A 14,830-nucleotide genomic window follows, 5' to 3' on the forward strand; every position below is an offset into this window, starting at 1 on the left:
AGGGAGTGAAGCTCGCTCGCTCTCTTCCCCCCTCCACCCCCCTCTCCCAAAAAGAGCCAAATGGATACGAGAAGGGAGGAAAAAAAAAAGAACCCACACACCAATCTCCGAGGGGATGCCAGTGAGGTGTGGCTTGTATTTAAATATCCAATATGTCAATGTAAGGGGAGTGGGTACGTATATAAAGTGCCGTTTGCATCCCATACCTCGACGAAGCCAGCTATGAGAGGCCTGGGGAGATGGATGCGGAGGGAGAGCGGCACTTTGACTGAGAGCAGGGTCAGAAGCGCGCTGCCCCACGCTCCCCGCCGCTGAGAAGTTCCTTGGACGCGAACAGACGTCGGCTGCAGCTCTGCAGAGCGCGGAGCAGCGAGCGAGCGAGCGAGCGCAGGCGAGTCGCCCACGCCCGCCGCGCTGCGGGGAGAGGCAGTCCGCGCACCTCCTACCCGGCTCGGCCCCGCGCACCCCGCCATGGCGGAGGTGGGGGGGGTCTTCGCCTCCTTGGACTGGGATCTGCACGGTTTTTCCTCGTCTCTGGGGAACGTGCCCTTAGCTGACTCCCCGGGTTTCCTGAACGAGCGCCTGGGCCAGATCGAGGGGAAGCTGCAGCGCGGCTCGCCCACTGACTTCGCCCACCTGAAGGGGATCCTGCGGCGCCGCCAGCTGTACTGCCGCACCGGCTTCCACCTGGAGATCTTCCCCAACGGCACGGTGCACGGCACCCGGCACGACCACAGCCGCTTCGGTGAGGACGCGGCCGGGAGGGGCGGGAGGCGAGCGGTCGGACGGCGCGCGGGGGAGCTGACGGCTCTGAGCTCAGGCTCGGGGCGCCGCGGACCGCCCCCAGCTCCGTGCCGTCGAGGGACTCGGGGCTGGCGGGACGCGATCGTGCGGACTGGAGCCGCGAGGCGTCCGGGCGCCTGGCCCCCCTGACACGATCAGGAGGGGACTGGGACGCGGGTGCCTTGAGGTGCGGCCTCTGCTTTCTCCAGCCCTCTCTCCTTCCCCTGGGTGCGAGGGGGATCGTTGTGGGACCTGGACGCTTTGCTCCAGCTGGAAGCAGGTGAAGCTGGCAGAGGGGAAGGAGCACCCGCCTAAGAAGTCAGGGACGCCGCAGCTGCAGCGCGGGGCTGAGCCTCGAGGGCAGGGTTGTCGCGGGCGATGCCCTGGACCAGCAGCCTTCGTGGGCTACAGACGTGGGGCCGGGCGGCCCCCATCCAAGTCACTTTTGGCCCGCACCTGCCGCCTCTGGGTTGCTCTGCCCGGGGTGGGGCCCATCCAGGCAGCTTCAAGGCAGGAGCTGGGTGCTGGGGAAACTAGGAAAGCCTTCAGGTGTCCAGTGTGGAAGGGCACAAGCCCTGGGGTACATTTGGCCCGGAGCTACCTGTGGACTCCTTGCCTCGGGGAAGAAACGGTGGTGGAAACAGGTGTCTCCTGGGCTCAGGACAGGAAACGTCCAACCTCCATCCAGGATTTTGTCCGTGCCCACCCCCAGCAATCCTGCAGATTGTTCAAAGGGCAGAACTGCTGGTCTCGCAGACGCAACACAATGAATAGAAACCTCAATCTGAGACAGAGATCACTACCTTTCTAAGCAAATGTGTTCGCTCCTCCATAATTGGGCCATATTTAATGTGCAGTTTGGTATTCTCTACCACGCCATTGTTCCGGTGCTGTGACAGCTACCCTTCCTCCGGCCCTGGGGCCCCCAGTGTCCCTACCTCCTCCCAAGCACCCTGCGGCCCAACGATACCTTCTATCCCTAAGCCCGTAAGAGAGGTTTTGCCTAGCTTCAGACGTGAGAAGTTCCCTTCTTTTGCCCACCCTCCTTCACTCCCCGCAAACCTCCCCATCCTCCTATTCCCCGTGCCTTGTGAGAGCTGCATCTGGAGCACACAGTACAGAGGGGGGCTGCGCAGAGGCCAAGTGTAGCAAACAACTTAGGGCCAGGGCTGGTCTTCCTTGCTGGGAGCAAGCAGGAACCCTAATGAGGTCTATGTCATCTTGGAAAAATGCACTCACAGAGCCGCAGTGCAGTGGGCGGTGTGTGGGGTGGGGGTAACGGAGGGGTGCAGGTGTCTGGATAAACTTGCAGCACGTCCTCAAAAGGGCGATAAGGCGGCGGCGTGGAGGGAAAGGCGGTGTTAACGTGGCTCCCTCTCCTTCCATCGCATATGACCCTTTTGTTCCTCTTCCGAGGTAATGGGGTTCCCACGCCGGCCTCAGAGCCCCCCAGAGGCTCCCAAAATGGCCGAAAACTATTGGAGGGGCTCATTCCTGATATACACAAGCAAAATGAAGAAATGATGGGTGGGGGGGGCAGCAGAGGTAGGGACACGAGGAGCTTGGCTCCCAGCAGCTACAAGTGGTTTGTCTGACTGTGCCTAAGCTGAGCCCAGTAACCTACAAGGTCAACATAAATCAGTAATAGGCTCTTGGGATAAGTGGTCTTTAATTACCTCCCTAAGGACACATCTTGATTTCTTTTCATCTCTCGGGCCTGCTAAGGGTGTTAAGTTTAAGGAGAAACCCAAGGAAATAAAACTGGCAGGAGGAAGGGATGTTTTCACTGCTGCTTAACTGACTGCTTCATTTTGGATTTTGCCTTGAACAAAAAAAAAAAAAAGAAAAGAAAAGAAAACCCTGCCCGAGACCACCTCTGCATCACCTTTTCCCTTTCCTCCTTCGTGGGCTTCCTGGCACTTCCGTGTATTTCCTGTAAAGGAGATGATCACTGGTCAAAGCTGTCCCTTTGTAACCTCCCCTGCCAACTTCCAAACACACTTGTAGTCTTTCTCAGCCTAGTTTTTGGCAAAGAAAGAGGTGGCGTTTGCGTTTGCTAACTCCTCCCTCCACATTTGAGTTAATCAGCCAGGGTATTCAATAAATCGAAACTTTAACATTCCATAAGTGCTTTAGCAGTCAACATTCCAGCAGGGTAAAGTAGGCCAGACTTAAGATATAAAATATTATAGATTTCTGCTTGGGGGGAGGAGGCAGGCTCCAAAGGCCATGTAAAGTAAATAGCTATTTGTTGTAATTGGAGAGCAGGGCCCCCAAGGATTACCCTGGAATCCATGTGTTCAGAACGAGTCGGGCTGAGCCCAAGAGCAGCCCCGACTCCAAATAATAACCTGTTGGCACAGCCTGTCCTCCCCCCTCCCCGCCCCCAACACCCCCATTCTGCAATCAGTAGCCAGGAGGGTTCCAATCTCCGCCTGGCTGGTGGCATTTACGGGAGGTTCACAGGGATCCTGACATTCTTGAGGGGCACCTGTGGCCTGGCATAGTAGGGGCTTGGGAGCCAGACCGGAGGAGAGGCCTCCCGCCAGGTGGGATGGAGCAAGCTCCTGCAGCTGCTTTGGGTTTTGAGCGATCTGGTTCTTATTTGGCAGCATGCCAGGGCAGCACTGTCTTGGCCACGAAGGTCTGAAAGGATGGCTGAGGGAGCTCAGGCAAGTTACGGAGCCAGATTAAATGACACGTTAGCCAGTCTCCTGGCTGCGTTCTGAGGCGGCGGGACCCGGGAATTGTCAAGCAAAGGCCAGGGCTGAGGTGGGCAGGTCAGGATGTCACAGAGCAGAGGGAGGTCCTGGGATACGTGGGGGGGGGGGGGGGGTGGTGAGAGGACTGAGGACAAACTCTGTCTACTTAATACTTTGCCTCCACACTTTGCTGTTAACACCCCTCTCCAGCTGTAGCTGGGAAAATGAGAAAATGGCTTGTTTGCTCTCTCCCTTCACGCTGGCTGGAATTCAGGAGAAGGTTTAGGAATATCTGTTCCATCATCATGTGCCACCGGGTTCCCACAGTTTGAATCCAGCTAATAGGAAAGTTGGCAGAGGGAAATGATGCCCGAAGACAGCTGGGCAGGGATGATCCCAGCTGTTGGAGACCCCTGTTACTGGCCACAGCCCAAGTGACTTCCGGTATGATCTGTCCTTTGGCATCCGGTTAACAGAGAATTGGAGAAAAAACGGTGGTGACTCAAATGGCCACACCTCTTGGGTTTCATGATTTGTTCTCACACCAGGTCTTGGAGGGTGAGATCACAAGCTGACCTCGGCTACTTAATGAGCTCAGGGTGGTTAGAGGCATGAGGTTCTCAGGGAATGAGGGAGCTACGACTGGAAGCTCAGAAGGAATCTGCCCGAGCGGAGCAAAGGACTGAAGGCCCCAGTGGGTTGCTAGCCCTCAAAGCTGAGCGCCCAGAACGGAATCCTGACCTGGTTTTTTCATTTCCTTGCCACTCTGCCTGTTCTTCTTTCAACCTATTCCTTTTGCCGTAGCCCCCTTCAAACATAGTAGCACTAAGACCAATCCTATCCGTGTGGCCCAGCTAAGGCGGAGCAGAGTGGGGCAGTCCCCTCCCTTCTGCCAGCTATGAGACCGGGATCGGTACAGCCCCAAAACCACATTAGCTTTCCCCCCTTTTTCCTATGTTTTACACTAGCTCTTTAATCGTGTTTTATTTGGATATGACTAGGTTTCCATCAGCTCCTTAATAACCTCCTGAATCACCTGTGCTAGGCTTACCATGTTCAGTCCAATCCCCTAAGCCACTGGTGCGTGTGTTCTGCTAAGCCACATCTCCCCAGTGCAGAGATGGGCACACTGGCATGTGGGGAAAGGGCTTGAAAACAGACAAAAACAGGACATGTTTTCAAGGAAATACACAGGGCTGCCTGAAACGCGGAGCGGGATGGGAGCCGAGTATGGACATAAACAGAAAGAAATGGCTAAATAGAAAGCCCCTGCACAGACCCGTGATAATAGGCACAAAAGAGAACAGTGGGATTTGCTCAACTGTCTACACTTGAGGCTCCCCCTCCCCCTCCAAAACCCCAGACACAAAACATCTCGGGTAATTGGTCTGCGGACCGAAGTGCAGGACTTTACATTTTATTCTAATTAAAGCTTATTTTGTTGGAGTCAGCCCATTTTTCCATTCTCTTGAAACCTCTTTGGATTTTTGTTTGTGTCACCCTCTCAGCAGTACATCTTCTGGAACGAGGGTAAGCAGTCCCCGTATGTCCCTCTTACGAGTCATCTATGAAAAAGTTACACCGGGCGCCACCCAAATCAGAATGTCACACAGTACATCTGAAGGGCCTTCCCCTCCTACCATCCTCTGTCAACCTCTTTTCTCAGAACTCCTTTGTACTATAACAACCAGCCTGAGAATAAAGTTTGGAGGACTTCAATGCTGCAGGCCAAAGGCTACATTGTGAGTGTTCTGCACAGTGGCAGCCAAAGAACTTGACATTCTTCAAATGGGCCATGGAAACAGGTGCCCTAGAGCTGCCGCACCAGAACCCCCACCCACCCACCCGCCTGCCCGCGTCACGGAGGCTCTTCGGACCTCCCACTGGAGTTTTGAACCTGGTTTCCAAGTTAGCCACTTGCATGTTAAAGTGATCTCGAAGAAATCCGTCTCAGTGTCTATGTAGATTACATAGAATAGTATTACCCTTACCAATTGCATTTTTGGATAAGAAAGACAGCCAGATACGAGCTGACTTCATATCTTTGGGTGCCCCTGGGAGTCGATCATGTCAAGTTTGGGTCTGTACATTGAAAAGCACGGTCAGAGACAGGAATGTCTCAGAGGAGGCTAGTTGCCCATTCCATGTGCATCCTTCTAATGGACATGCAGCCAGCCATACAACAGATGTGGTATCTTAGGAAGAAATATAAAGTCTTCAGTGTCACCAGCATTTCAGTGTTTGGTCCTTTTTCCCTCTTAGTGGTTGATTTCTTTTTTCCTCTTACTGCTTGCTTCTCAGTAAACGAAGGAGGTCTGAAATCCTCACCCCGAACCTTGTCAGCCAGAGGGACATTCTGAATGTCTTCCCTTTCCCCTGAAAACTGCAACATCTAAAACCCGTACCAAGTCTGACACTACCTGCCAACTCTTTGCCATGGATAAACTTGAAACGCTCAAGAGAGAAGGGGACAATGACAGGCTTGTCAGCCTGAGGCTGCAGTGGCTGAGAGCACTTTTCAGAGAAAGCTCTTACCAGGCCAAGTTTTGCGTCCTGCCTGTGGCAGGAGAAACAAACTTCGTGAGTGGCCTGTGTGGCCTTTGTTAGAGGCAGCTACGGGCAGTTGACAGGCTCATGTGGCTTTAAGGACATGGGAGCTAAGAGGGTGCAAAACAAGTTCAGCCTAGAGGACAGCGAGGTAATGCTGTGCGCTCAGGGGAGGAGGGAAGGGACTCCGGGAAGAGACGGAAACCTGGCTACATTCTATTTACAGAGCTGCCCTCCCATTTCTTGAAATGGTGGTATTTACCAGTCATAGTGGCTTGTCATTAGAATCTTTTGTAGCCAAAGCCTTCTCCGGGTTTGGTCGCTTCCTCATAATATGCCTAAGGGGGTCGAGCAGAGGCAGAGATGGGTTTCCCCCATTTCGCGTATGGAAAACTGAGGCCCAGAGAGACTCAGTGTCTTCTCTGCAGTTCCATTCTCACTGCAAAAGATGGCTTAATCAGGTCACTCACGAAAGGCGCCCAGGGCTGGCCTCCAGTTGCGGGTAAATGACTGGTAGCTCATATTACCTGCACAGCTTCTTCTTAGCTTGATGTTAGTGATGGACATGGCACTCACTTTTTTGGCTCTAGGCATCCTGGAGTTTATCAGCCTGGCCGTGGGGCTGATCAGCATCCGTGGAGTGGACTCTGGCCTATACTTAGGAATGAACGAGCGAGGAGAGCTCTATGGGTCGGTAAGTTGAAGGTTTTCTTTTCATCAGAGGCTATTAGCACCAGTGTTTGGACAATGTAAGGCAAAAGTATAACACTTTTATCTGGCGCTTGAAGGCACTTTTGTCGATGGTAAAAAGCTAGCATCTTCTAGTCACGTGTGGCTGTCCAGGAAGTGGCTACATAACACTTGCACTCATTCAGCCCCCATCAAACCATAAGCTTTAGCCTGGCTGGTGTAGCTCAGTGGATTGAGCACTGGCCTATGAACCAAGGGGTCACAGGTTCGATTCCCAGTCAGGGCACATACCTGGGTTGCAGGCCAGGTTCCCAGTAAGGGGCACAGGAGAGGCAACCACACACTGGTGTTTCTCTCCCTCTCTTTCTTTCTCCCTTCCCCTCTCTCTAAAAAGAAATAAACAAATTTTTTTTAAAAAGCATAAGCTTTACTGTGGCATACTGTTCTCGCCTTTTCTATTCGAGGCCCAGCTGGTGTGATGATAATAGTAAGCTGTGCTGGTTTGTTCGTAGATGGTAAGGGTTTGGGGCATTGACCCCCCTGAGGAGTACATTTGGATTTTAATGCACGCCCAAGGGAGTGGCAGACTGGCCAGCACAAGAACAGGTAATGGAAGAGCTGGCCTTCAGATTGAGGCTTCCGAGGTCAACAGCACAGCCCCTGATTTTCCCGGGTTCCTCCTGCTGAGTCCCAAAGGCCAAATGAAACAAATACATGTGAGGGTTCCAGGGTGACAGCCCTCAGGCTCCAGCTAGGCCTGGGTTGGCTGCAGTGTGTGTTCTGTATTCTGGAAGCTGGCCAAGAGCTGGGGACCGGGCAGTGACTTTGCTGACCTTAACCCCTTCAGGGGATCCCAACTCGTGGCCTTGGCTTTTGAGTCACATAGCATGCTTTCTGGCTGCCTGCACCCCTTGAAATCAGAGCGCATTTTTCCCTGACACCTAAGCGATAGGCCTGTCCCCAGCACTCAGTATCGGCAACCCCAGCAAGTACGATGGCGGCTGGATCAAGTGTGAGAAGGGACAGAGGCAAGAGACTCGGGAGCTGCTAGCTTGAAGTAGCCAGATTGGAGGAACTGTGCAAGGAGATCTTTTCTAAGCTTGCCAACTGACAGGCCTGAGACCCTTCATCGGGAGAGATCACAGCTCACCTCTCGTGGGACTTTATATAGATCCAAGGCCTTTGCCTATCAGTTGACATGGTTGACTGGAATCTCTCTGGATTTGAACATCCTTAGCCCTAAGCAGGGAGACAACTCAGGGGTGCCAGTGGGGCTCTTGGGCAGCCATAGCAGAAATTCTCAGGCTCAGAAAAATCTCAGGCTCTGTTGTAGAATTGTACCCCTGACACCTGTATAATTTGACTAACCACTGTCACCCCAATAAATTCAGTAAAAAAGGTTTAAAAAAGAAAAAAAATCTCAGGCTGAACACCCTTGGCTCAGGAGGTAGCCAGGTGAGGCTAGCTCCTCCAGCGTCCTGCCTTCGGGAAAGACCTCACGTTAAATATTTTTGTGTGGCTCATGAAAGAGGCTGAAGGTGATACAGATAGGACTGTTTGGTGCTATTTGGAAAGAAGATACCTCACTAATACCAGGAGATGGGACTGCAAGTTTCTGCTATTGATGTGTTATTGCTATTTCAGGGTTCTCCGCCAGCGAGCTGGGCGGGGAGACATAGTCATATAACGGGCTCTGCTTTGTTTTCTCACCCTCACAGAAGAAACTCACGCGCGAATGTGTTTTCCGGGAACAGTTTGAAGAAAACTGGTACAACACCTATGCCTCCACCTTGTACAAACACTCGGACTCGGAGAGACAGTATTATGTGGCCCTGAATAAAGACGGCTCACCCCGGGAAGGATACAGGACTAAACGACACCAGAAATTCACTCACTTTTTACCCAGGCCAGTAGATCCTTCTAAGTTACCCTCCATGTCCAGAGACCTCTTCCGCTATAGGTAACGCACCCTAGGGTGACCTCTGTAATCCGTGTAACTCTGGGGCCACGGTTGTGTCTGCAAGCACTATATTCATAGCTTTTCAGTCCTCTTTCCTATCAATTTAGATAGCAGAGAAGCACTTGCTGTTCAACTCGACCCAGCTGTTCCCTTGTTGTTCAAAGTGTATATCAAGGTTGGGTTATTTTGGGGAGGGATAAGGGGGGAGGGGCGGGCTAGAGGGAATCTTGTATATACTCTTTTCCTTTACTCATGTTCTTTCCCCTGAGGTGGCAAGAGAAAGAACGGGAGGGGGCCCCTGCCAGGGGCCAGGGCTATCCTGCCCCACAATCTACCCAAATACCTTGACAGTAGGTAAATGAAAGACCAAACGATCTGCCACAGACGCTACCTACAGAGCTTTGGAAAAGTCTCATTCAGAAAATCCTCAGGGCTACAGCCCTGCTGCAGGCCCGGCCTGCGTGGGCTCTGCAGGTTTCTCATCCGTCCCGACATGCAGTTGTCCTGCCATCGGAAGTGGGAGATGGGGTAGGTTGCGAGAAAAATGCTCTTAAAATGTAAGCATGGATACTGTGCATAAGGACAAACTATTTATGAAATGTATATGCTATTTATTTTATATATTTATTTATTTCAGAATAATTTTATTTTTAATGAGAGATGCTATGACTGGATTTTCATCAGAAAGAATAAGGTCCTACTGAAATGGGATAAATGAGTTATTAAAGGCTTTTATTGGCAATAAAATTGTCTTTATATTGTAACCGCTGTTGAATTGCATTGACTGGTGCTTTTCATAGGATTAGTTGGTTAGCTTCTTTTGCTCCAGCTCCTTAGAATCTGATGGTAGCATCACACTACTTAGGCTCTCGATGACCCATCCTTCACGGTATTAGCATGAACGAGGGGACCTATCGGAAGTCCTTGCTAATTCCATGACATTAAATTTCATGGTGAACCAGAGCTTCAGGAAAGCCAGGATCAACAGCTCTTTTGCAAGCTCCCACTTGAGCTTAGGACTGGGTATAGGGAAACCCTCCTTTGAATTTTTAGGGCCCAAAGCCCAGAGGTCAGAAACCCTAATGGGTGACTTCTTACTTTATTTACTTATTCTTACAAAAGAAAGTTGATTTACAAAGTTATAGAGGCAGTGGAGTGAGTCATCTGGGCTCTGTGGGCTCAGGAAACAAGTTCCAGAAGCAAAAAAAAAAAAAGGGGCCCTTGGAGTTTCGCAAAGAGAAAGGCTATGGTAGCATGCCTCTGGGAGGAGAAGGTGGGGACAGGAAGGTGGGGAGCCGGAGTTTGCCACCGTGCTCCCATGGCTTCTTACTTTAGATAGGAAGATGATGGGATTCAAAATAAACACAATCAGCCCTGGCTGGTGTAGCTCAGTGGGTTGAGCGCGGGCTGTGAACCAAAGCAGTGCAGGTTCGATTCCCAGTCAGGGCACATGCCTGGGTTGCAGGCCACGGCCCCCAGCAACCGCACATTGATGTTTCTCTCTCTCTCTCTCTTTCTCCCCCCACTTCCCTTGCTACAAAAATAAATAAATAAAATCTTAACAAAATAAACACAATCAACAGGGAAACTGATTTTTTTCGAACCAGTCAACTTACCTTCTGGAGGCACCGCCCTACTCCCTGTGCAATCCCAACCTCCATGCCTCGCCAGCGCTTTTCCTATAGAATTCTTGGAAGCTGTTAACACAGCTCCCTAAAGCAGTTGTTCTCCCAGTATAGAATCTCTTGACCAGCAGCATCTGGGAACTTGTTAGAAATGCAAGTTATCAGGCCCTACCCTAGACCTGCCCAATCAAAACCTCAGGGCAGCATGGGGGAAGTCCAGCAATTTGTATGTTAATCAGCCTCCCAGAGGATTCCTGTACATGTTAAAGTTTGAAGCCTACCTGCTATAAAGGGATAGTTTTCAAAAACAATTTTGTGTGCAGCTGAATGGCTTATAAATAAACTTTCGGGATAATTTCAGTCCGTAAAAAAAAAGTAGAGTGGCGCTAGGTAAATGGGGAGGCTGGTTTAAAATCCTTGGCATCTTTACTGATATGTACTGAAGCAGGAGCATATGGCTAGTAGCATTTCCAAAATGAATATTGTCAGGAAATAACCGAAGCAATCAAAGTCTCACTGAGTACTCAGGTACCAAGAAGGGCTAGTGGGAAATGGTTTGCGCCTTAAGATAGTTCCTCCTGCTGTGGCTGGTGTGGTGTGGTGGTCGAGTGCTGGCCTGCAAACTGAAGGGTCACTGGTTCGATTCCCAGTGAGGGCACGAGCTTGGCTTGTGGGCCAGGTCCCCAGTAGGGGGCATGCAAAAGGCAACCAGACATTATTGTTTGTCTCCCTCTCTTCCTCCCTTCCCCTCTCTAAGAAATAAGTAAATAAAATCATTTTAAAAAAGATACTTCCTCCTGGTGTTCCTCCATCACATCATATAGACATCTGCTAGTTTTCCAACTGATTGAATGGGGAAAGCAAGTAGCTTAGGTAGCGGCTCACTTAAAAACCCACACGAAAAAGTCTATAAAAGCTTGTCCACATCTAAATACCCACCAGGAAAGCCACACACACGAGACTATACATAAGATAGCAAATAAGACTGCAGAATGAAGAATGCTAACTTGCATTGTGTGTGTGATCATATAGCGCTCACCAATGGAATCACCAAGGCAGCGAGTGCCCAGGGCTAGGGTGGGCAGGGAAAGTTTCCTGGAAGTGGTCATGCCTGCCATGAAGAACCAACAGGATTTGGAGAGGCAACGTGGCTGACGGACAGGTATATGCTGGACTACAGGGAAGAGACATCACCTGCAAAGATCTCTGGGAAAAGGATGAAAATCAGCTGGGTCACAGTTTAAATCACATTTTAATGTGTATCACACCTTTGCTTGAAAACCAAAATTTCACCTACATTATCTATGCTCAGCTACCTACAAGTCTGATAAAACAGCCACAACTACTTCGTTTTTCTTTTTCAATGGCAGTTGACATTCAGTATTATTTTATAACATCTTCGTGTGTACATCAAAGTGGTTACACATTTACAGAAAAATGTATGAAATGATGCCCCCGATAAGCCTAGTACCCACCTGGCACCATGTATAGTTATCACAGTATTCGTGACTGTATTTCCTATACCGTACTTGCAGCCACGACTCCTGGGGGCTTGTGAGATACATGAGAGCTCTTTCAGCCAATAGGAAGCTGGCACTGCCCCGTGCGTAGGGCCAGTATTACTCTAGTGAGGCAATTCACACAGGCCTGACACGGCCTGACAGGGCTGCAAGCACCACACTGCGGGATGGGATTTACCAAAGAAAACACCACTCTGATGAAAAAGGGAAAGACTCCCAATCAGGCCATACATTTTCCCTCTGCATGGAAGTAGAGGGAAACGAAGAGGGAAAGGCTGTAGGCTCCAAGGAGGCAGGAGGAGTTCATTAGGAGCGAGGGAGGCACTCTTTGGTATTGAATTATAGGAATAACAATGAAGGGGCATATGACCAGAAAATGTCAATAGGCAGCTGTTTTCATTTTGGAAAAGAGGGGAAAGATAAGTTGTGGGAAAGGAAATGGAAAGGAGATGACCTAGTATCCGTAGCTCAGTCAACAGCTGATTGCCAACCTAGAGGGGATTTTAGAGCACAGGTGGCAAACACAAGGCCCACGGGCCAAATCCAGCCCTCCACCTTGTTTTACCCAGCCCGGCACCTTGTTTCTACCTGGCTGCAGCTCCAAACTCTCGCTTAACTGTTGAGGAGTAGTTCCATGTATACAGTCCTAAAGTTACATTCGGCCCTTTGAAGGTGACTGCGAGGCTAATGTGGACTTTGGTGAAAATGAGTTTGACACCCCTGGTCTAGAGCAATAGGCTCTGGACCTCTGGTTTTGAATGAAAACACACAGAGACGATTTTTTACTCATTCTTGCATCCCTCCCAGCGTTTAGAGTGTTCCTGCAATGAAATGAACATGTGGCAAATGTTTGTTAAATAAAGGAATGGTTGGTTGAAAGAATGAATGACGAAGTGAATGAATGGAGAGAGACAGAGACACCTTTAGCAAACGTGTGTGATAGCAACGTGTAGCAAACAAATGCCGGTGAAAGAGTAAATGCATCATCTAACTGAATCATCTGAACTGTTATGGTAAGTTCTGAGTATTCTTTTTTTTTAATTTTTTTTATTGTCATTCAGTCACAATTGTCCCACATTTTCCCCCTTGCTCTCCCCTGCCCCATCCATCCCCATTCCCACAGTCAGTCCCCTCCCCCATTGTCTGTGCCCATGGGTCCTTTATACATGCTCCTTGATGACCCTTCCCCTTCTTTCCCCCCATTATCCCCTCCTCCTCCCCTCTGGTCACTGTCAGTTTGTTTTTTATTTCAATGTCTCTGGTTCAATTTTGTTCATTTGTTTGTTTTCTTCATTAGGTTCTGAGAATTCTTATAAAGGCAAAACTATGACAAACTAGACAAACAAGAGTATGTCTCAGGAGACATAGTGAATCCCTGTCAGTGGAAGTTTTTAAGCAGAGTCTAGACATCGTCTTGACAAGGATGTTGAATCATGGAGAGGGGACAGGGCGAATACTAGATAAAAATGGTGGAATGTGGCGTTAGTTTGAGGTTTACTCTGTGGGGCCCTCACATTTCTCCTGAGTACCAATAGTGGTCCAAGAAGACATATATATTTATAATGTATATGTATTATATGTGTATATATATATGTATTACATGTATATGTATTATATACATGCATATATATATATATATATATATATATATATATATATATATATATATATATATATATATAAGACCCAAGAGTGCTACCCAACTTCTAGGCCATGGAAAACATTGTACACCACAGGTTCCAAACTTGGGGTTCCTGACTCCCAAAAGTATGTATATTCTTATGTGTATGTACATCTCACCTTTCACTGGTTCTCAAAATATCCCCTAAAATGTTAGGAACAACTAAGTACCTTATGACTTGCTGTGGCCTCAAAGCATCTGCTATAAGAACCGATGGCCACTGTGATCACAGTGCAGAAAACCTGACAGTCTTTAGTTTGGGAGTTTTTTTCCCCCCAAAGATGTAGATTTATATGTGAAACCTGTGAGTCCTGTCTTGTAAGACATAGCTTCAAGTGTGGCAACAGGGAGAAGGGAGGGGCTGGGATGGCCTCACTGCTCGGTGGTTCTGAACCAAGCTCAGCCCAGGGCCGGCCCCAGGGCCAGCCCCAGCCGCAGACCTGGTACAGCAAGAAGACTCTGCCCCTCCCTACACACCGCTCTTTTCACTCCCGCTGCCACAGGCAAATGTCACTCCTATTCAAAACACAACCAGAGACTGAACCCAGCAGGGACAGACACGACGAGCTTATCAGAGCCATCAAAGTCGACTCCTTCCCAAAAGGAGTTTAATCAAAGGCCTGAAATAATAAAAGAACCTGACTTTCTCTCACCTTTCCTGTCAAGGCAGTGCTCAGCCACGGACTCCCTGGCTGAATGGTCAGAAATCCACCAGTCTCGGGGCTCTAGTTGGGCCACGGTTCATACAGCTTTGGTCCAAGCTGCCTGGAGAGTGGGCCTCGCTGTCGTCCTCCTGAAAACACTGGCCTTGGGGACTGCTTTTCCTCCTCTCTGGAGTGGTGGCACCTCTATTGCCTTTCCCCAGCGTTTCACGAAAGGGATCTGTTGAGGATGTGAGAGGTTAGGGAGAAAGGGACCAGAAAGGAAAAAGCCTCTCTGGAAAAGACACATTCACTGCCAGGCATCTAACTCCCTTGCTCAGTAAAAGGGTCAGAACAGAATTTAGTTTGTCATTCCTAGAGCTCCATCTATTCTCAACAGAAAATGGAAGGCCTTTCTAATAGGTCTGTCCTACAGCGCTATGGGGGCGATTGCACAGATAGCTAGCTGTGTCCTTGACCTTTGATAGTCTCCTCTCCTGCACCCCAGCATAGGCAGTTTGCCCTCTGCATCTCTTTCCAGTTCCTAGACAAGGTGTGGAATCAGCCTTCTTCTTTATTGTTGGCAATGGAGCAAAAGACATGCCCATGACATGTTCTTTGGGTCCTGGAGTCAAACCAACCTCATTTACATTCAGATTCAGTGCATTGGGCATCATTCTG

General features: G+C 49.7%; 1 protein-coding gene across 1 annotated transcript; it reads left to right on the plus strand.

Moving 5' to 3' along the window:
* The first annotated feature begins 293 nt into the window (after positions 1-293).
* FGF16 (fibroblast growth factor 16) lies at positions 294-8,853 on the plus strand. The gene is made up of 3 exons (XM_045847484.1): positions 294-745; positions 6,623-6,726; positions 8,441-8,853. The coding sequence occupies exons 1-3, from the start codon at positions 472-474 to the stop codon at positions 8,684-8,686; spliced, it is 624 nt and encodes a 207-aa protein (XP_045703440.1). The 5' UTR covers positions 294-471; the 3' UTR covers positions 8,687-8,853.
* Positions 8,854-14,830: the final 5,977 nt, after the last annotated feature.

The sequence above is a fragment of the Phyllostomus hastatus genome, unplaced genomic scaffold, assembly GCF_019186645.2.
Source record: "Phyllostomus hastatus isolate PE091 unplaced genomic scaffold, TTU_PhHast_1.1 phas_contig_551, whole genome shotgun sequence".
NCBI lineage: Eukaryota > Metazoa > Chordata > Mammalia > Chiroptera > Phyllostomidae > Phyllostomus > Phyllostomus hastatus.